Here is a 22,262-nt window from a genome sequence, read left to right as displayed (position 1 = left end):
ACAAACATACTCAATCTATGCGCTGTATATTCGCCGTCATCTGCTGATATCCAAAACTGACAGGGATTTGCAGCTTGGCAGCGAACTGAGACAGTGTGTAAAACGGATATTTTGCGTGCCCATCATGTTCACATCACAAACTAAAATAAGTTGTAGTGACTGCATACAGATTGGCCATGAATAAAGCGTTTTTATAACGTCTGCTTTGCATCTGATTTGCGGCGGATGCAAATCAGATGCGTTGTGTTCACAGCTGGACGCCGTTCTTTGTTCTACCGGCTGCCATGCGCACTGTGCTGGATGCTGCGTATATAAAATAATTATTTTGTGGTGGATTAATCATTTTATTGTGCAAACTGGCTGTTGAAAACAGTTCTAATCACCTCCTGAATCACAGAGGAAGCTGCAGCTGGGCCACACGCGTGCACACGAATGGCTAACAAGCTGCAGAAAGCATTTTGAGCCATCTAAAAAGGTAATTATTTGACTTGTTTACATTGTCAAGGCTTGATAAAACAGTTGTGTGTTTTTTCCTTCTTGTCTGCAGCTGTTACAGTATTTATTCCTGTGTTTATAACAGATTTAACTTCTTGTTATAATCGTTCAGACGAGCTGCGCTCTGATGCGATCCGATGACGTCAACGCTCGCCCTGTTCACTGCCTGTTTATTCCAGTCAACTTGTCCAAGTCCAGCTATTGCTCCAGTGCCTGTATTGTTGGTGTGAATAGTGATGCCGACAGCCCGAGTGCGCGTCTTTTATGACCGCCATGCAGATGCGGTGCACACGCAACACGTGTGCGATGCATTCATAATACACCCGTAATACTACTGTGATAATCGCAATGCGTCTGATCCGTTTCCTCACTACATGCGTTATACAACCGTGATTGTTCATCATATATTTGCTATACATTATTAATATATCCGTAATTCATACTGGGACATTTGTCATTTTTGGCCATTTTTGTTGCGGATGACAACAAATGCCCGTAATTTGTGTACTCAATTCATGCACAATTAATCCTCTCCCCGGTGGGACCGTGCCCTAAAGAGCAGCAAATTTAATATGTTGCAGCATAAACATGGATGTTTCCAAAAAGGTTTTCAATATTAGTTGAAAACCTGATCTGCCAACAAACAACTTAGATTCACTAAATAGATGTTAGCGGATTCAATGAACTGTGCCCACCACAGGACTGACAAACATGTTTAATAGAACAAAAACACACTCACTGTCACAGGATTTCCTGCCGGTGATAAAACCAGAGATTTGTTGAGGATCCGGACCCTCAGTTCCCACAGCAATCTCCAGCTGACCACGTGACAGCCAGAACAGTTCTCGACTGTTCAGGTTTGTCAACACCTCAGCAAAGTCTGGATCCTACAAAATATAAGTAGTTAGATTGAGACTGTACATTGTTACATATGAATCATACCCATCTGTCACACAAATTGAATGAACTGTACACTGATTTCAGTGGATTCTTTTGAGTGTGCTGTGCAACATTATTACAGCCACGTACATAAGTATTTGGACAGTGATACAATTTTTGTAATTTTGCTTCTTTACACAGTAGAGCTGAAATGATCCAAACAAGATATAACTGAAGTGTAGATTTTTAGCTTAATTCCAGTGGTGTAATAAAACTATTGTGTTTAACATTAAAGACTTGGGGAGTTAGACCATAGGAAAATGTCCACAGTCTCCAAGAGTCCAAGGTGGTGTCTTAAAGTAAAATGAACAAAGTTATTCAACTTCAATGGAGTAAAACTGAGAAATACATCACATCTCCACATAAAGTTGTAACCACAGAATGATTGATATTTTTGTTGGATAAGTGACTTGAATAATTGGGTAAATTTTTCTGATTGATTGATTCTTCATTCCGATGCAGCTTGAGGCGAAGACATAAAAATCTGTTCCCACTATAAACAAAAACCTTTTTGATTCAAGGACTGAAAATCTTAAATTCTACTGTGCTGAAATGATGGACTTACAACAAAAGAGAAACCAGAAGAAAGACAGAATTGCTGCCAACTCAAATGAACATTGTTTTTTTTTTCGATTTATTTTAAACAGAGATGAGTTTAGAGCAACACAATAATAAGCAGAACAACAACTTGGCCAGAAATAAATAAAATTGTAATCAGTAATCAAAAACACAAACACAAAGTAGGCAGGTTTCCATTACCCTCAAAACCGCACAATTTTATCAGATTCAAAATACACTTAATGAAAAGCTGAACATTTCAAAATAAAAAAAACTCATAATATCACAAAAACTGTTTTATGTTCCCATGAGGTGGTGCCTCGTGTACACCTGCAGGATGCAGCCCAAACATATTTCAGACAACAATCAGATGACACAGACTACTGTCAGACGGCACGGACATTGGAGCTGTCACTCACCCACTCACTCACTCACGCAATCAAATCTCCACTTGTCCTCACATTCCCCACACTAAACTCACCTCTCATCAGGAGGAGGGTGCGCTGGCAAGAGTGTGTGTCTCACATAACGGAGTGTGCGTGTGTACGTGCGTAGAACAGGTGATCCAAACAGCATGCAAGTGTGTGGCCAGATGAAGTATCCACTCAGCTGCGCGCATGTTCACAGTGGCTGAACGAGCTGCTGTGAGCCGTGTGTGCCTGCGTGCGTATAACAGGTTATCAAAGCAGTGTGCAAGTGTGTTGCCGAAATGTTTGCTTGGCTGCATGTGTGTGTATTCATAAATGCTGTGTCAGCCGCTCCGCGTGCACACGTGGGGCGCACGTGAGCACAGGAGCTGTCCATCTAGAGAGCGCACAAAAAGGCTGACAGCTGTCAGTGAGCCCCTGCTGTTAGTCCGGTGAAAACTCCCTTTAGGTGTTTGATCAGTATATACTTGCATTGTTAGATTTTATTCATCTGGCTGGACTCCGTAACTGCTGCTGAACTGTGCTGACAGTGCGCCAACTTCCCACATGTGTGCAACATTCAGATGCAGCCAGTGGACTTTCTCTCTTTTTTTTGTCATTTCACTAGATACGCATCTTAACACAACTGTAGTTGGATTATCGGTGCGGGACGGCACTTCACATGGGATTTATTTACACCAGAGGTGCATTTGTCGGGTGATTGACGTTGCCAGCACACAGCGCAAGCGGGTGAAAGGGACTTCACCAGCTGTCTGCACTGCATTGTGGAACGCGAGGTACCGGAGGTGAGCTGAGCTGCACGTGTATTTATGCTGCCATAGGCTGAGGAAGAATTTCCACATCATACCTGCTACAGATTCAGGAGGTGTACGTGTAATAATACATGCATTACAGCGGCGACATCGCGTTCAGCTGCGTTGTGGGGCGCTGCACCGAGCCTCTGATGTGCGTACAGTGCCACATACATTTTATTACATAACATTTCCTTCTTCCTCCCTGGCCGGGATCCACTGGCAGGCCTTGCTGTGACCGCTCGATCTCAGAGCTCAGTCAACCAGGATCAGATCGTTTCAGATGCTGTTTTGATGCCATCAGAATATGTCAATTGCAGTCAGATTACACATGGACCATCGCTGGATAGGTGTCCCATCTCGACGGCGCCCGGAGGGTTCTGAACATGTGCATCACACTTGGGGCCGCCGTCCGATTTTGACCAACTATGTGGTCTCTCGCAGATGGCTGTCAGAATGTTTTCAAACTGCAACTGGACACTTTTCAGATGTGTGCCAATTCGTCATTCTGATGCCATTCTGCGTGATTCTGGCTATGTGTGACATGGGTGTTATATTCCGGAAAATATGGTAGTCATGGTGAGAGGACAAAACACAGTAACTGTATCTCATCACTCACATGTAAATGCTGTCATTTCTCTATTGTGTTTTGACAACATTCTGAAAATATCACATACCCTTTGTGCAAATCTGTAAGTCAAGCTACTTAAGGACAGAGTTAAGTGACAACAAAAAAAACACAAGCTTTTAAGTCCACACTAAAATCCAGGGAAAAAATGTGGCTTACACTGCCTGAACACATTGCATAGTGAGTGAAGTTTAATTTCAAGCAGACAGACTGGACTCCAGGAAGACTGGGGATTGGAGAGTATGTTGAAAAATGTTGGATTAATGGCACAGATGTATGAGTGTGTTGAAGAAATGTTACTTTTATGACCTTGGGGCCTCAGTTAAATATAAATATACACGCACCATAAATCTAAGTCCAGGAAGGAGCCAAAACAGAATGGGAATGGAGAAAGAGAAAGACAGAAAGTGAATTATTTTTCGGAAAATGAAAAAGTTAAAATAATGTGAGGGAAGTAAGGTGAAAAAGGATATATTGAGGTCTAATATAAACAAAACAGAGCACAGTGGTAGCGATTAGCAATTAGAGGTTACAGACCCTCAATGTCAAATTAAATCATAAAACTACCATATTTTACAGAGTACAAGTCTTTTTTTTTTTTTTTTGCTAGTTTGGGAGGTCCTGCGACTTATACTGTGCCATGCACTGCCAACTGTGGGATGTTATATGCAGACAGGTGTGTGCCTTTCCAAATCATAAATCAACTGAATTTACCTCAGGTGGACTCCAGTTAAGCTGTAGAAACATCTCAAGGATGATCAGTAGAAACAGGAGGCACTTGAGCGCAACTTTGAGCTTCATGACAAAGTGTGTGAATGCTTATGCATGTGTGATTAGTTTTTTTAATAAATTTGCAAAAATAAAAAAAAGTTTTTTCACATTGTCATTATGGGGTATTGTGTGTAGAATTTTGAAGAAAAAAAATTAATTTAATCCATTTTGGAATAAAATTGTAACATAACAAAATGTGGAAAAAGTGCTGTGAATACATTCTGGACTCCCTGTAAGTGCCTGATGAGTCACCAAGTGGCTGATGTGCAAAGGAACAAGAACAGAGGTGATTGACAGCTAACTATATGGGGGCTTCCTAAATAATCTGTTCATGTGTACAAAAGTAGAAAAGGAATTGATTGGCTGTTTTGTATTTTTGATGTAGTTACACAGTGTGCTGTGCTTCAGAGAACCGTTTCTTTTTTGTAGGTTTTTGTGGTTGCTGGTTTCAGATATCTTGCTAATTTGCATGTTTGCAGCTACTGATACTGTTAATCTTAACAGTTAGCTGGAATTAAATAAGGAAACCTTCTCTCTTTGTCATTGTTGTCTTCAAACAACAATTCTGCCCCTGAATGTGGTTTGAAATCATGTAAACAGAACAAAATATCAGGGATGGTGGACTTTGGCACCACTTTTTACAATGTAACTGAATGAAGGTGTGCTGTCTATTCAATGACTCACAAACCAGAACAAACATTAATAAGAACAACTAACTGAAGGACAAATTCAAAAAAGAATAAAAACAAAACAAAAAAAAACTAGACATTACACACATGGCACACTATTGTGTCTGTTTGTTCATCAGTGATGCCGGTAATGCGTTACTTAGTAACGCGTTACTCTAATCTGACCACTTTTTTTTTGTAACGAGTAATCTAACGCGTTAATCTTTCCAAAACAGTAATCAGATTAAAGTTACTTCTCCATGTCACTGCGTTACTATTATTTTTCATTGTGGGTCGATAGCAGCATTAAACTTGGTCCGTGGGCAGGAGGTCGGGGTTCGACTGAACTGCCCACTTTAAGCGAGCTGTGAGCTTTTCATCCGTGGTTTTTTGCAGCTGCTCGACTCGTCCTCACCTCTTAAAGCGCGGTGATCAGCACACCTGCACTGAGCTTTACAAAGACATTTTCATACTTTTCCCCTCCTTTATTTAGAATTCTGAGCTGAGCCGCTCTGTATCTGGTCGTTAAAAGCAGCTGATCCTCCGCGACGTGTCAACAACTAACACTATTTTCCACTCAAATGCACCTAAACTCTCTTTCTGAGGACCACATGGTGTGAAAATGCAATAAAACTTTCTTACCTGTAAATCTGGTCATGTTTTCTGCATAAATAAATGTTATCCATTCTTTGTGCGCAAACGCCAAAGCAGGGGCGAATCCAGATGGAATGGGGGCGTGGGGCAAGGATGTGCCCCCCTCACAACACCCCTAGATTAAAGGTCCAGTTTTTAAGCCGTTTTTTACAACTACTAATATTGCTTAAAATAATAATAACTTCGACAAGTAAAATGTTTAGAGAGAATTTAAATGTTAGAAAAATGTTAGAATTTAATAGTTACATTTATAAACAATGTAGGTTCAAAATTGCAAGTTTTACTGTTACAGTGCTGTCAACAGTTAAATATGAGGTCAAGAGAGAGGTCTTTATTTTACTTTTCATAAAACAAGTATTTATTTTCATTGAAGTCAAGAAAGGGTGACTATAAAGTGAGTTTTGGCAAAACAGGTATCATTGTCATGTTGCGGTGGCAGAGGGTTGTTGTTGGCAGCTGGGAAAAGTAACTAAAAAAGTAACTAGTAATCTAACTTAGTTACTTTTACAATTGAGTAATCAGTAAAGTAACTAAGTTACTTTTTCAAGGAGTAATCAGTAATCAGTAATTGGATTACTTTTTCAAAGTAACTGTGGCAACACTGTTGTTCATACAGTTGTTATGCCGTGTCTTGGATCATAAGGTCTTCATTTTGGTGTTGTAGATACATGCTTGTACAGACTCTAATAGAACACTTTGTCAGAACCTAAACATTACCATGGTAATAGCCCAAATCGAGAATATTCTCTCACTACTTTACCTCTCAGTAATCACTGTGGATAAAAAGTAGACCTGGAGTTTAAATTAGTCAAAGACCAAAGTATATATGTTCGTTCCAATTAAACATTTTTTTCATGAAAATGGGTAGAATCGGCTGTTTTGTCCTTTGACGTCAGTGAAATTACCCTTCAAAGGTGAAAGAGCACCAAATTATTTGAGAAACCCCCAAGTTTCTATTCTACTGGTTCCTGAAAGATCACTGGAAAAGCTGTTTTAAGCTTTGATCTGATTATATGGCAGCTAACTGTATTATATGTGTGTGAGCAAACTTTGGTATTATATCTAACTGAACATTTTTCATGAAAAATCCATTTATCAGGACCTCTCCCCATTTTTTCTTTTCATTTTGCACTTTCATAAAATGAGTCTTGGTTGTATTTTAAGCAACAGGTCAGAAATTTGGTCTATTGAAGATGAAAAAAATAACAGAATACAAAGAAACAATTGAATAAAATGTATGGTGAAGTAATGCCAAAGGGAAATGGTTTTGCATGTTGGGAATAATTTAGGGCCATAATGAATGCTACACAACCAGTCCAGAGATTTGCAGCAAGCACAAGCTGTTAGCTGATGCTTTCACTGCACGTCGAACATTTCAATGCGTCACCATTTAAAGCATTGTTTCTGCTTAAAACTGACTTTAGAATGATTCAAGACATTTTACCTTGTCATCTGATGGTTAATAATCCCATTAATCCATTTGATCGCTTTGGGTGGAGAGATCTGTGTCACACGGGCGGCTGGGCTCCAGCATGACACATGCACAGTGGAGGCAGGGCAGACCAAAGTTTAGGGGGCGGACCATTCAGTCTGCGGCAACTGTTGAGCTGATTCACTCTATGATAGAGTGTAATTTACTCTATTTAGATTGGGATCAAATGCTATCCCAGCAGAGTAAATTTTACTCAGCAAAATTTACTGTGATCCAGAACAATCACAAATGCAGACACTCATATTCTCAAGTGCTACAATCTTCCAATGACTTGTGAAGTAGCAGGTCCTGCACCGTACCTAAAAGGTGCTTGTTTTATAGACTCTTAGTCCCAAAAAGCTGCACATATATTAATGTAAACAAATCTGTTACTCATCATTTAGTCCGATGTCATGATAGTGACAGTGCACTGCTTTAAATACTGAAACCGTGTGTTATCATGACTGTAAACAATCATGCAGAAGTGACACTTGCATGTATATGTGATAACAGACAAATGAAGTCAACTGTCATATTGAGCTAAACATTATGTGCAATATGTTGTAAAAAGTGACATAAAATGAGTCTTCGGTTTGGCTTTCAGTGTCTTTCTGAAGGACACTTTGAGGAACCACATGGCTATTGCTGAGATCAAACTTTTCGCATAGTTTCATGGACATCTCTCTCACCACCAGGCTAGAAAGAAGCGCATCAGCCCTTCACGCAATTCCTGGCAGAATTAAAAACAGGCCCGCCTTTCATCACTCCTCCTCCCCTTTTCCCTCCCTCCTTCCTGCTTCTATCCATCTCAGCCCACAGACCACTAACCACTGACATGTGTGAGGAGTGTGGACACAGTCCATCTTCTCTACCCTCCACGTTCCTCTGTCTCTCAGCCCTCATTCGCATACACCTCCTGCTATAACCTCCTCTCTCTCTCTCTCTCTCTCTCTCTCTCTCTCTCTCTCTTGTCTCTTACTTTTTCCCTTTGCTCTTCCTCTCCGTCCAAGTTTCTTATCACATCTCAGAGCAGCTAACAGTGATCAGGGCGCCGGCGACAACAGCACAAGGATGTGGGGACCAGACCACATCCGCCTCTGCTGCTGTGTCATATGTTCCCAACCAACAGCACCACTCCTTCCACTCTCCTCCCATCTGTATCTGATAACACTTTCCCCCAAAAAGCCTTCATAGTCACTTACAGATGAATAGTTTACATATATTTTACATTCTTCCACTCTCTATTAGTAAACTGCTCCAAGGTGAAATTTTATGGAGTGTAGTAGATGTGACTCTCATTCTTCACTGACATACAATCCCAATTCCAAAGAATCAAATCAAATCAAATCAATTTCATTTATATAGCGCCAAATCACAACAAACAGTTGCCCCAAGGCGCTTCATATTGCAAGGCAAAGCCATACAATAATTACAGAAAAACCCCAACTGTCAAAACGACCCCCTGTGAGCAAGCACTTGGCGACAGTGGGAAGGAAAAACTCCCTTTTAACAGGAAGAAACCTCCAGCAGAACCAGGCTCAGGGAGGGGCAGTCTTCTGCTGGGACTGGTTGGGGCTGAGGGAGAGAACCAGGAAAAAGACATGCTATGGAGGGGAGCAGAGATCAATCACTAATGATTAAATGCAGAGTGGTGCATACAGAGCAAAAAGAGAAAGAAACACTCAGTGCATCATGGGAACCCCCCCAGCAGTCTAAGTCTATAGCAGCATAACTAAGGGATGGTTCAGGGTCTGAGAGCGAAGCGCTCTATTGGGGTGATATGGTACTATGAGGTCCCTAAGATAAGATGGGATCTGATTATTCAAAACCTTATAAGTAAGAAAAAGAATTTTAAATTCTATTCTAGAATTAACAGGAAGCCAATGAAGAGAGGCCAATATGGGTGAGATATGCTCTCTCCTTCTAGTCAGTACTCTAGCTGCAGCATTTTGAATTAACTGAAGGCTTTTCAGGGAACTTTTAGGACAACCTGATAATAATGAATTACAATAGTCCAGCCTAGCGAGACAATCCTGCAGTTTAGCTAAATGGTGTGTGTCCTCTGGCTTCATGGATAGATAAAGCTGAGTATCATCTGCGTAACAATGAAAATTTAAGCAATGCTGTCTAATAATACTGCCTAAGGGAAGCACGTATAAAGTGAATAAAATTGGTCCTAGCACAGAACCTTGTGGAACTCCATAATTAACCTTAGTCTGTGAAGAAGATTCCCCATTTACATGAACAAATTGTAATCTATTACATAAATATGATTCAAACCACCGCAGCGCAGTGCCTTTAATACCTATGGCATGCTCTAATCTCTGTAATAAAATTTTATGGTCAACAGTATCAAAAGCAGCACTGAGGTCTAACAGAACAAGCACAGAGATGAGTCCACTGTCTGAGGCCATAAGAAGATCATTTGTAACCTTCACTAATGCTGTTTCTGTACTATGATGAATTCTAAACCCTGACTGAAACTCTTCAAATAGACCATTCCTCTGCAGATGATCAGTTAGCTGTTTTACAACTACCCTTTCAAGAATTTTTGAGAGAAAAGGAAGGTTGGAGATTGGCCTATAATTAGCTAAGATAGCTGGGTCAAGTGATGGCTTTTATGTAATAGTTTAATTACTGCCACCTTAAAAGCCTGTGGTACATAGCCAAATAATAAAGACAGATTGATCATATTTAAGATCGAAGCATTAATTAATGGTAGGGGTTCCTTGAGCAGCCTGGTAGGAATGGGGTCTAATAGACATGTTGATGGTTTGGAGGAAGTAACTAATGAAAATAACTCAGACAGAACAATCGGAGAGAAAGAGTCTAACCAAATACCAGCATCACTGAAAGCAGCCAAAGAGAACGATATGTCTTTGGGATGGTTATGAGTAATTTTTTCTCTAATAGTTAAAATTTTATTAGCAAAGAAAGTCATGAAGTCATTACTAGTTAAAGTTAAAGGAACACTTGGCTCAATAGAGCTCTGACTCTTTGTCAGCCTGGCTAGAGTGCTGAAAAGAAACCTGGGGTTGTTCTTATTTTCTTCAATTAGTGATGAGTAGTAAGATGTCCTAGCTTTACGGAGGGCTTTTTTATAGAGCAACAGACTCTTTTTCCAGGCTAAGTGAAGATCTTCTAAATTAGTGAGATGCCATTTTTATCTGCTTTAAGCTGCGAGTTTGAGAGTTATACCACGGAGTCAGGCACTTCTGATTTAAGGCTCTCTTTTTTAGAGGTGCTACAGCATCCAAAGTTGTCCTCAATGAGGATATAAAACTATTGACGAGATAATCTATCTCACTCACAGAGTTTAGGTAGCTACTCTGCCCTGTGTTGGTATATGGCATTGGAGAACATAAAGAAGGAATCATATCCTTAAACCTAGTTACAGCGCTTTCTGAAAGACTTCTACTGCAATGAAACTTATTCCCCACTGCGGGGTAGTCCATCAGAGTAAATGTAAATGTTATTAAGAAATGATCAGACAGAAGGGGGTTTTCAGGGAATACTGTTAAGTCTTCAATTTCCATACCATAAGTCAGAACAAGATCTAAGGTATGATTAAAGTGGTGGGTGGACTCATTTACATTTTGAGCAAAGCCAATCGAGTCTAACAATAGATTAAATGCAGTGTTGAGGCTGTCATTCTCAGCATCTGTGTGGATGTTAAAATCGCCCACTATAATTATCTTATCTGAGCTAAGCACTAAGTCAGACAAAAGGTCCGAAAATTCAGAGAAACTCACAGTAACAACCAGGAGGACGATAGATAACAACAAATAAAACTGTTTTTTGGGACTTCCAATTTGGATGGACAAGACTAAGAGACAAGCTTTCAAATGAATTAAAGCTCTGTCTGGGTTTTTGATTAATTAATAAGCTGGAGTGGAAGATTGCTGCTAATCCTCCGCCTCGGCCCGTGCTACGAGCGTTCTGGCAGTTAGTGTGACTCGGGGGTGTTGACTCATTTAAACTAACATATTCATCCTGCTGTAACCAGGTTTTTGTAAAGCAGAATAAATCAATATGTTGATCAATTATTATATCATTTACTAACAGGGACTTAGAAGAGAGAGATCTAATGTTTAATAGACCACATTTAACTGTTTTAGTCTGTGGTGCAGTTGAAGGTGCTATATTATTTTTCTTTTTGAATTTTTATGCTTAAATAGATTTTTACTGGTTGTTGGTGGTCTGGGAGCAGGCACCATCTCTACAGGGATGGGGTAATGAGGGGATGGCAGGGGAAGAGAAGCTGCAGAGAGGTGTGTAAGACTACAACTCTGCTTCCTGGTCCCAACCCTGGATAGTCACGGTTTGGAGGATTTAAGAAAATTGGCCAGATTTCTAGAAATGAGAGCTGCTCCATCCAAAGTGGGACGGATGCCGTCTCTCCTAACAAGACCATGTTTTCCCCAGAAGCTTTGTCAATTATCTATGAAGCCCACCTCATTTTTTGGACACCACTCAGACAGCCAGCAATTCAAGGAGAACATGCAGCTAAACATGTCACTCCCGGTCCGATTGGGGAGGGGCCCAGAGAAAACTACGGAGTCCGACATTGTTTTTGCAAAGTTACACACCGATTCAATGTTAATTTTAGTGACCTCCGATTGGCGTAACCGGGTGTCATTACTGCCGACGTGAATTACAATCTTACCAAATTTACGCTTAGCCTTAGCCAGCAGTTTCAAATTTCCTTCAATGTCGCCTGCTCTGGCCCCCGGAAGACATTTGACTATGGTTGCTGGTGTCGCTAACTTCATATTTCTCAAAACAGAGTCGCCAATAACCAGAGTTTGTTCCTCGGTGGGTGTGTCGCCGAGTGGGGAAAAATGGTTAGAGATGTGAACGGGTTGGCGGTGTACACGGGGCTTCTGTTTAGGACTACGCTTCCTCCTCACAGTCACCCAGTCGGCCTGCTTTCCCGGCTGCTCGGGATCTGCTGGAAGGGAACTAACGGCGGCTAAGCTACCTTGGTCCGCACCGACTACAGGGGCCTGGCTAGCTGTAGGATTTTCCAAGGTGTGGAGCCAAGTCTCCAATTCGCCCAGCCTGGCCTCCAAAGCTACGAATAAGCTACACTTATTACAAGTACCATTACTGCTAAAGGAGGCCGAGGAATAACTAAACATCACACCCAGAGCAGAAAAGTCCGGGAGAGACAGGAGAAGCCACCATGCTAAATCGGCTAAGAGCTAGTAGCTGCGCTAAGCTAGCGGATTCCTAAAAACACGCAAAGTGAATAATGTGTAAATAATTTAGAGGTGATTCAGCAGAGGGAGTGCTTTAGTTAAGGCACGTGAAGATTATACTGTGAAACAAATCGTTATCTAGTTAAATAGATCAATCTAACTGCGCAGATTAAACAGCTAACAGATACAGCAAAAACACTGCTGTGCTCCGGAACAGGAAGTGATACAATACCGCAGTGAGAAGAAGTTGGGAGGTTGTGTAAAATGTAAATAAAAACAGAATACAATGATTTGCAAATCCTCTTCAACCTATATTCAACTGAATACACCACAAGGACAAGATATTTAATGTTCCAACTGATAAATTTTATTGTTTTTGTGCAAATAATTGCTCATTTGAAATGGATGCCTGCACCACGTTTCAAAAAAGCTGGGACAGTGGTATGTTTACCACTGTGTTGCATCACCTTTCCTTCTAACAACACTCAATAACTGAGGACACTCATGACTGGGATTAAAATGAGCATCCCCCAAAGTCTCAGCCTTTCACAAGTAAAGATGGGGTGAGGAAACTGCATAAAAACTGCATGAAACTGCATGAAAAAATAGTCCAACAGTTTAAGAACAATGTTTCTCAATGTTCAATTGCAAGGAATTTAGAGATTCCATCATCTACAGTCCATACTATAATGAGAAAATTCAGAGAATCTGGAGAATTTTCTACACGTAGGAGGCAAGGCTGAAAACCAATACTGAATGCCTGTGACCTTCGATCCCTCAGGCAGCACTGCATTAAAAACCGACATCACTGTGTAAAGGATCTTACCGTGTGGGCTCAGGAACACTTCAGAAGCTGGGACAGTGGCAACAAAAGACTGGAAAAGTTGATGAATACTCAAAGAACACCTGTTTGGAACATTCCACAGGTGAACAGGTTAACTGGAAACTGGTGAGTGTCATGTTTGGGTATAAAAGGAGCATCCCCAAAAGGCTCAGCCATTCACAAGCAAAGAAGGGGTGAGGATCCCCATCTTGTGAACAACTGCATGAAAAAATAGTCAAACAGTTTAAGAACAATGTTTCTCAGCGTTCAATTGCAAGGAATTTAGGGATTCCATCATCTATAGTCTCTAATATAATCAGAAGATTCAGAGAATCTGGAGAACTTTCTACACGTAAGCAGCAAGGCTGAAAACCAACACTGAATGCCCATGACCTTTGATCCCTCAGGCGGCACGGCATTAAAAACTTACATCATTGTGTAAAGGATCTCACCGCGTGGGCTGAGGAACAATTCAGAAAACCATTGTCTGTTAACACAGTTTGTCACTACATCTACAAGTGCAAGTTAAAACTCTACCATGCAAAGTGAAAGCCATACATCAACACCATCCAGAAACTCCACCGCCTTCTCTGGGCCCAAGCTCATTTGAAATGGATAGACGCAAAGTGGAAAAGTGTGCTGTGGTCTGATGAGTCCACGTTTGAAATTGTTTTTGGACATTGTATCCTCTGGACAAAAGAGGAAAAAGACCATCCAGATTGTTACCAGCGCTAAGTTCAAAAGCCAGCATCTGTGATGGTATGGGGGTGTGTTAGTGCCCATGGCATGGAAACTTACACATCTGTGATGCCACCATCAATGCTGAAAGGTACATCCAGGTTTTGGAGCAACACATGCTGCCATCCAAGCAGTGTCTTTTTCAGGGACGTCCCTGCTTATTTCAGCAAGACAATGCCAAGCCACATTCTGCACGTGCTACAACAGCGTGGCATCTTAGTAAAGGAGTGCGGGTACTACACTGGCCTGCCTGCAGTCTAGACCTGTCACCCATTGAAAATGTGCGGTGCATTATATGAAAACCAAAAATACGACAACGGAGACCCCGGACTGTTGAACAACTGAAGTCGTACATCAAGAAGAATGGGAAAGTATTCCACCTACAAACCTTCAAAAATTAGTTTCCTCAGGTCCCAAATGCTTATTGAGTGTTGTGAGAAGGAAAGGTGATATAATACAGTGGTAAACATACCACTGTCCCAAGTTTTATGAAACATGTTGCAGGCATCCAGTTCAAAATGAGCAAATATTTTCGCAAAAACAATAAAGTTTATCAGTTTGAATATTAAATATCTTGTCTTTGTGATGTATTCAATTGAATATAGGTTTAAGAGGATTTGTAAATCATTGTATTCTGTTTATATTTACATTTTACACAATGTCCCAACTTCACTGGAATTGGGGTTGTAGCTGCCACTGCTAAAACATTTGTAAAACTTAGTCATTAACGTAAATTTTATTATCTTATGAATTCTAAGGAAGAGGTGCCTCATACAGTGCATCCAGCACATACTCAAAGCACTGCACTTTTTACACATTTCTGTTATGTTAAGGCCTTTGTACAAAATGGAGGAAATTCATTTTTTTGGTCAAAAATAATGACAATGTGAATTTTTATTTTATTTTGCAATTTTTTTTTTTTTAATCACACTAAGAAATCACACGTCCATAAGCATTCACACAGACTTTGCCATGAAGCTCAAAACGGGCTCAGGTGCATCCTGTTTTGACTGATCATCCTTGAGATGTTTCTACAGCTTAACTGGAGTCCACCTGGTGTCAATTCAGTTGACTGGACATGAACTGGAAAGGCACACACCTGTCTACAAGTAAGGTCCCACAGTTGACGGTGCATGTCAGAGCACAAACCAAGCATGAAGTCAAAGGAATTGTCTGCAGATCTCCAAGACCGGATTGTCTCGAGGCACAAATCTGAGGAAAAGTACAAACATGGCTGCTACTTTAAGGTCCCAATGAGCACGGTGGCCTCCATCATCCGTAAATGGAAGAAGTTCGGATCCACCAGGACTCCTAGAGCTGGCCACCTGTGTAAACTGAGTGATCGGGAGAGAGGGTCCTTAGTCAGGGAGGTGACCAAGAACCCAATGGTCACTCTGTCAGAGCCCCAGCATTCCTCTGTGGGTAGAGGAGAACCTTCCACAAGGACAACCATCTCCACAGCAATCCACCTATCAGGACTGTATTGTAGAGTGGCCAGTTATAAGCCACTCCTTAGTAAAAGGCACGTGACAGCCCACCTAGACTTTGCTAAAAAGGCACCTGAAGGATTCTCAGACCACGAGAAACAAAATTCTTCTCTGAAACACTATTGACTGTATTTTGAGCACCAAATTGTGTGAAGGAAAGCCATAGTTTTTTTTTTTTTTTTAATCTTTGTCACAGCTTTACTTTAAAACCAAAAGAAACAAGGCATCAGGCCAAAACACAGAATAGTGTAGATGTGTGACAGGAACATCAGAACTGCTAATTTATACCCAGCAGTTTATTCAAGAAAATCCTTAATTATTATAAATGATATTGTCAATGTTTCCAAAATATTAAAATTAGTATTATTTGCAGATGACACAAGCATTTTTTGTTCAGGGGGGGATTTGCAGGAGTTACTGAGGAGGATCAGTATAGAAATGGGAAAATTGAAAATATGGTTTGACAGAAACAAATTATCATTAAACTTAAGTAAAACAAAATACATGTCATTTGGCTATTGTAATACAGACATACAGGTTCAGTTACAAGTCGAGAGGGTAGATATTGAAAGGGTACATGAAAATAAGTTACTGGGGGTGATAATAGATGATAAGATAAACTGGAAGACTCATATAAAACATATACAAAGTAAACTGTCAAGAAGCATTTCAGTTCTAAACAAAACGAAACATATTCTGGACCACAACTCACGCCGCATTCTTTACTGCTCACTGGTTTTACCATATTTACAGTACTGTGCAGAGGTATGGGGTAATACTTATAAAGGTACAACACAATCATTATCAGTAATGCAGAAAAGAGCTATAAGAATTATTCATAATACTGGCTATAGAGATCATACAAATCCACTATTTTTACAATCCAAAATCTTAAAATTCACAGACTTGGTTCATTTTCAAACAGTACAAATCGTGTATAAAGCAATAAACAATTTACTTTCAGCAAATATTAAAAATATGTTTTTTAACAGATCAGGGGATTGCAATCTGAGGGGGAAATTTAAATTTAAAGCATCAGTGGGCACGAACAACATTAAAAGGTTTCTGTAGTTCTGTCTGCAGGGTGAGGATGTGGAACAGATTGGGAGTGGGGCTCAAGCAATGTCCAAGCATGAACCAGTTCAAACAGCGGTACAAAAATATGTTTTTTTCTAGGTATAGGGAGGAGGAAGGGTAATGAGGGTTAGGGTGCTTTTGTTTTTTGCTTCGGCTTGTAAATATATAGTATTTTGTATGTAAGTAGGTATGTGTAGGTGTATATTTATGTTTGTGTATATATATATATATAGATAGATAGATAGATAGATAGATAGATAGATAGATAGATAGATAGATAGATAGATAGATAGATAGATAGATAGATAGATAGATAGATAGATAGATAGATAGATAGATAGATAGATAGATAGATAGATAGATAGATAGATAGATAGATAGATAGATAGATAGATAGATAGATAGATAGATATCGGTTTAGGTGTGTAGGAATCTATGTGTATATGTGGCAAAGGGTATTACTGGTTGTGGGGAAGAAGGGGTAGGGATAAATAAGCTGATACTTCACCCTACCCCTTTTCAGACATGTTGGGTACACAGTAGGAACTTTTTTTGTTGTTGTCTTCACTGATCTATCTTGTATTTGTTGTTGTATCAAATGTTCGAAATAAACAGTTTTCATTCATTCATTCATTCATTCATCCACACAACAGGAGAGGATGTAACAATGACTGCAGAGTGTTTGTTCATTAGGATTTCTCACACCGTCATTGACTATGTGATTGCTTTTTATGTAATCAGGACAGAGTAATTACAAAAATAAGAATTTCACAGTTCTCGTGGTTGTGAATGTTTTAAAATTCTGTACAATAGGGGCAGGGTTCTTCTACCTGTGCAAATGTCTTTTTGACTGAACTTTGACTTCATGGACATGTATAAGGATTCATTCATTTAATGTGAGAATAAGGAAAAGGTTTTTTCAAATAATAAAATAGTTACTGTTTAAAGAGCCTTTGTTTTATTTATAAGCGTAGCAGCAGGTGTGAGTTTGCAGAGACGACAGGTGAGCTGAACTCTCAGCACATTACCCAGATGAAGGTTTCCTCTGTAGCTTCAACCTCAAATTGGTGGCATTTTTGGAAACACTTTCCTCACATTTTGAAAAGCAGAGATGTTCACTTCTTCTGTCTGGACTTCAAATTTTGGTATACTTACTTAGACTAACAAAGAAGGCCCTTCATAAGCCCATAATGCAAAAGCCTTGGGGGGGTTAAGGTGTTTTTTCCATACCATTATGCTGAGAAAATAATCCTGCTGAAAACCCTGTTAACTGCAACTGCATAAACAAAATGCTGTTGTTAAGTGTTTGCAGAGCAAACGTAATGGCACTTTCATTCATATGGCAGAACATTTAAAATAAAATTGTGCTATACACTACTTTTGAATTCATTTTGGCTTTTGCGTATGTTTTGCGTATAACAATGCAATTAATCGCGATTAATCATGGAATTCATGCGATTAATCACCATTAAAATTTTTAATTGTTGCCCAGCTCTATATAACAGACTGATCGATAGATAGATAGATAGATAGATAGATAGATAGATAGATAGATAGATAGATAGATAGATAGATAGATAGATAGATAGATAGATAGATAGATAGATAGATAGATAGATAGATAGATAGATAGATAGATAGATAGATAGATAGATAGATAGATAGATAGATAGATAGATAGATAGATAGATAGATAGATAGATAGATAGATAGATAGATAGATAGATAGATAGATAGATAGATAGATAGATAGATAGATAGATATGCATGCTGCTGATGATGTTGGACTCGTTCACTTTCTTCACCTCCACTAGTTTAACAGATGGTCTGGCGGTTAGCTGATAAGCTTTCAATCTGTGTGTTTTTTCCGATGCTGTTTAGATATTTATGGAGTACGTTCATGTCCAACTTGGTTTTTCTAATCACATTTTTAGCTTCCTGGTTTGTAAGGAAAATACAACCCCTGGCAAAAATTATGGAATCACCGGCCTCAGAGGATGTTCATTCAGTTGTTTAATTTTGTAGAAAAAAAGCAGATCACAGACATGACACAAAACTAAAGTCATTTCAAATGGCAACTTTCTGGCTTTAAGAAACACTATAAGAAATCAAGAAAAAAAGATTGTGGCAGTCAGTAACGTTTACTTTTTTAGACCAAGCAGAGGAAAAAAATATGGAATCACTCAATTCTGAGGAAAAAAATATGGAATCACCCTGTAAATTTTCATCCCCCAAATTAACACCTGCATCAAATCAGATCTGCTCATTGACATTGACCCTATGCCATGACATTGACCCTATGTGTCTTTTTGCAAGGAATGTTTTTGCAGTTTTTGCTCTATGGCAAGATGCATTATCATCTTGAAAAATGATTTCATCATCCCCAAACATCCTTTCAATTGTCCAAAATATCAACGTAAAGTGGTGCATTTATTGATGATGTAATGACAGCCATCTCCCCAGTACCTTTCCCTGACATGCAGCCCCATATCATCAATGACTGTGGAAATTTACATGTTCTCTTCAGGCAGTCATCTTTATAAATCTCATTGGAAAGGCACCAAACAAAAGTTCATCACCTTGCCCAATGCAGATTCGAGATTCATCACTGAATATGACTTTCACCCAGTCATCCACAGTCCACAATTGCTTTTCCTTAGCCCATTGTTACCTTGTTTTTTTCTGTTTAGATGTTAATGATGCCTTTCGTTTAGCTTTTCTGTATGTAAATCCCATTTCCTTTAGGCGGTTTCTTACAGTTCGGTCACAGACGTTGACTCCAGTTTCCTCCCATTCGTTCCTCATTTGTTTTGTTGTACATTTTTCGATTTTTGAGACATATTGCTTTAAGTTTTCTGTCTTGACGCTTTGATGTCTTCCTTGGTCTACCAGTATGTTTGCCTTTAACAACCTTCCCATGTTGTTTGTATTTGGTCCAGAGTTTAGACACAGCTGACTGTGAACAACCAACATCTTTTGCAACATTGCGTGATGATTTACTCTCTTTTAAGAGTTTGATAATCCTCTCCTTTGTTTCAATTGACATCTCTCATGTTGGAGCCATGACTCATGTCAGTCCACTTGGTGCAACAGCTCTCCAAGGTGTGTTCACTCCTTTTTTGATGCAGACTAACGAGCAGATCTGATATGATGCAGGTGTTAGTTTTGGGGATGAAAATTTACAGGGTGATTCCATAATTTTTTCCTCAGAATTGAGTGATTCCATATTTTTTTCCTCTGCTTGGTCTAAAAAAGTAACCGTTACTGACTGCCACAATCTTTTTTTCTTGATTTCTTATAGTGTTTCTTAAAGCCAGAAAGTTGCCATTTGAAATGACTTTAGTTTTGTGTCATGTCTGTGATCTGCTTTTTTTCTACAAAATTAAACAACTGAATGAACATCCTCCGAGGCCGGTGATTCCATAATTTTTGCCAGGGGTTGTATGCATTACTGACGGACTGTCATGATAACAGGTCCAATATGGCAAAATATCCGACCGGTAATCAGCCAATCAGAGTGCATGCAGCGTTGAAGCCATATAATAATTTGAAATATTGCGTTTGTCACTTCACCACAATGAGATAAATACAATTATGTCACATTATTCAATTACAGGCGTGTACACTAAAATCAAATAAACATTAATGTTCCTTTGCAGGATTCTGGTGCAGTATAACTGCAGAAGCTTCACATCCACAATTGAGGGATAAGTTGAATATTTGGAAATATTAAATGACTCAATTCCCAACTGTAACAATAGAAATATGGAGTTTTTTGTAAAGGTGTTAGGACTGTTATCAAGCTGGAAATAAAGCCTAATACTCACATGACTGGTGATGTTGGCTCGGATCTCTCTCAGGATGTGTTGGCGGTACAGTAGCTGGACCCGGATGGGCACCAGAAGGGAATCTGAGGTGAGACAGTTTTCTTAAAGGTTATTAAAATAAAGAAAGAAAGAAACTCAAGTGTCTCCTGGTTTCAGGTGGTTTGCTGATTAAAGTGCTTTGATTGAAGTCATAGAAGCTGACTGACTGAAGTGCAAACAAGTTTCCCACTAAGGACCCCTTCACACATAGTGCGAATATGTACAACTCCAGGGCAACATACGCGAAACAGCTCGTATGAGCGCACCACGAAACATTGCACCGACGGGCAGGCATGCATCATCCCAGTGCAACACTTTGTGCATGCAACGGTGTCTTTTGAGCAGGAATACAGTGCGAGCAGCTGCAGCTGCTCACACTGTGTTCCATGGTGCGAGCTGCACCATATCGCATCGCTGATGTGGAGAAAAATAAATTAAAAACAAGCTGTATAATTAGTGAATATCACTGATTATCACAGGGTTGATAAAAATAATACATAAAAGGGGATGCAATATAGAAGCCTGCAGTTAAATAACCCTGGTTAAATAAAAAGAAAAAAATACGACAGGATTCAAACCTGCACACGCTGATTACCAAATGGAAACTTTACCACTGCTCTACAATCACTGCCTTGTAACAGTAGCGTGAAATGGCTAAAATCAACAAGCAGATAAACAAATTTTGTAAAAAAGAAAAAAGCACTGTGATAACTGAACAAACGGTGTTTGGTGACGTATTTCTGCTGATACGTGACTGAGAGTGGTGTCACAGCCCTCACGGCCCGACACGCATATCCTGTCAGACATGACATTCAGATCGCCTGCTGCATGTCCAAACAGAATGATGACCTGTTTCTCCTCCCATCGGAAAAGCAATATATGTTTTTATGTTTTTCCACACAAGCACACACACACGCGTGTGTCAGTCAGAACATGGGACATGTGTTGCAGCTGTGATGTCCAGAACTGCAGATGTCCCAACAGCAGCCACACCCCCTGTCCTGTCAGCACACAGACCAAGATGTCACTCTGTGATCAGATGAGAGATGCCTCGCCGGGGGGGGCGAACCACACGCACAGATGTGTTGGGGGGGCAGTGCGCTTAATACACGCATCTGTGTTGTGGGGGGAGCCGATACTCTGGCACATCACATGTGCACTCAGCAACTTCACAGTCGTGGGGCACTTAGACAAATTTCACTGCCAGCATGACAATGATTGTCTGCTGACTGTTGTGTTAATAGTGCGAATGGCCACACGTTTTTTAAGTGCCATGCGAGGAGTGTTAGATGTTCATGTGTGTCACCTGGAATTTGGCCGACACCTGCTGCGAGAGGGTTCGATAGGCTCACACAACACACACTCTCTATTCCAGCCGCTGGTGTGTGCAAATATTTGTAGCAACAGGTGTACGAAGTGTTCGAGGCAGCTACGATTCTACACGTTTTGCATACGATTCCTCCTTCATGTGCATTTTATCTGCAAATCGACCAAATTCACACTATGTGTGAAGGGGCTCTAAAGCATACTTTCCATATCTTTAATATTTATATCAACTTCAGTTTCAATGGAGAAATTCATATTTAAGTTTAAATTTGCAACAATTACTTAATCAGATCCTCAGTGTTGATTTATAAGCCCTGTGAACGTAGCGATGCTAATGGTCG

The 22,262-nt window shown here is 40.0% G+C and overlaps 1 protein-coding gene across 1 annotated transcript in view; it reads right to left on the bottom strand.

Annotated features, from left to right (window-relative positions):
• Nucleotides 1-22,262, bottom strand: part of chrd (chordin) — a 94,076-nt gene that overhangs the window by 43,238 nt on the left and 28,576 nt on the right. Inside the window, exons 9-10 of the mRNA XM_034167800.1 lie at nucleotides 20,557-20,639; nucleotides 1,235-1,382 (exon numbers count right to left, since the gene is read on the bottom strand). Coding sequence (XP_034023691.1) covers nucleotides 1,235-1,382; nucleotides 20,557-20,639 — 231 coding nt within the window. The remainder of the gene's footprint in view (nucleotides 1-1,234; nucleotides 1,383-20,556; nucleotides 20,640-22,262) is intronic.

This window comes from Thalassophryne amazonica, chromosome 4, assembly GCF_902500255.1.
Source record: "Thalassophryne amazonica chromosome 4, fThaAma1.1, whole genome shotgun sequence".
NCBI lineage: Eukaryota > Metazoa > Chordata > Actinopteri > Batrachoidiformes > Batrachoididae > Thalassophryne > Thalassophryne amazonica.
The sequence above is the reverse complement of the archived record's forward strand: the minus strand, read 5'-3'. Positions and strand labels throughout refer to the sequence as shown.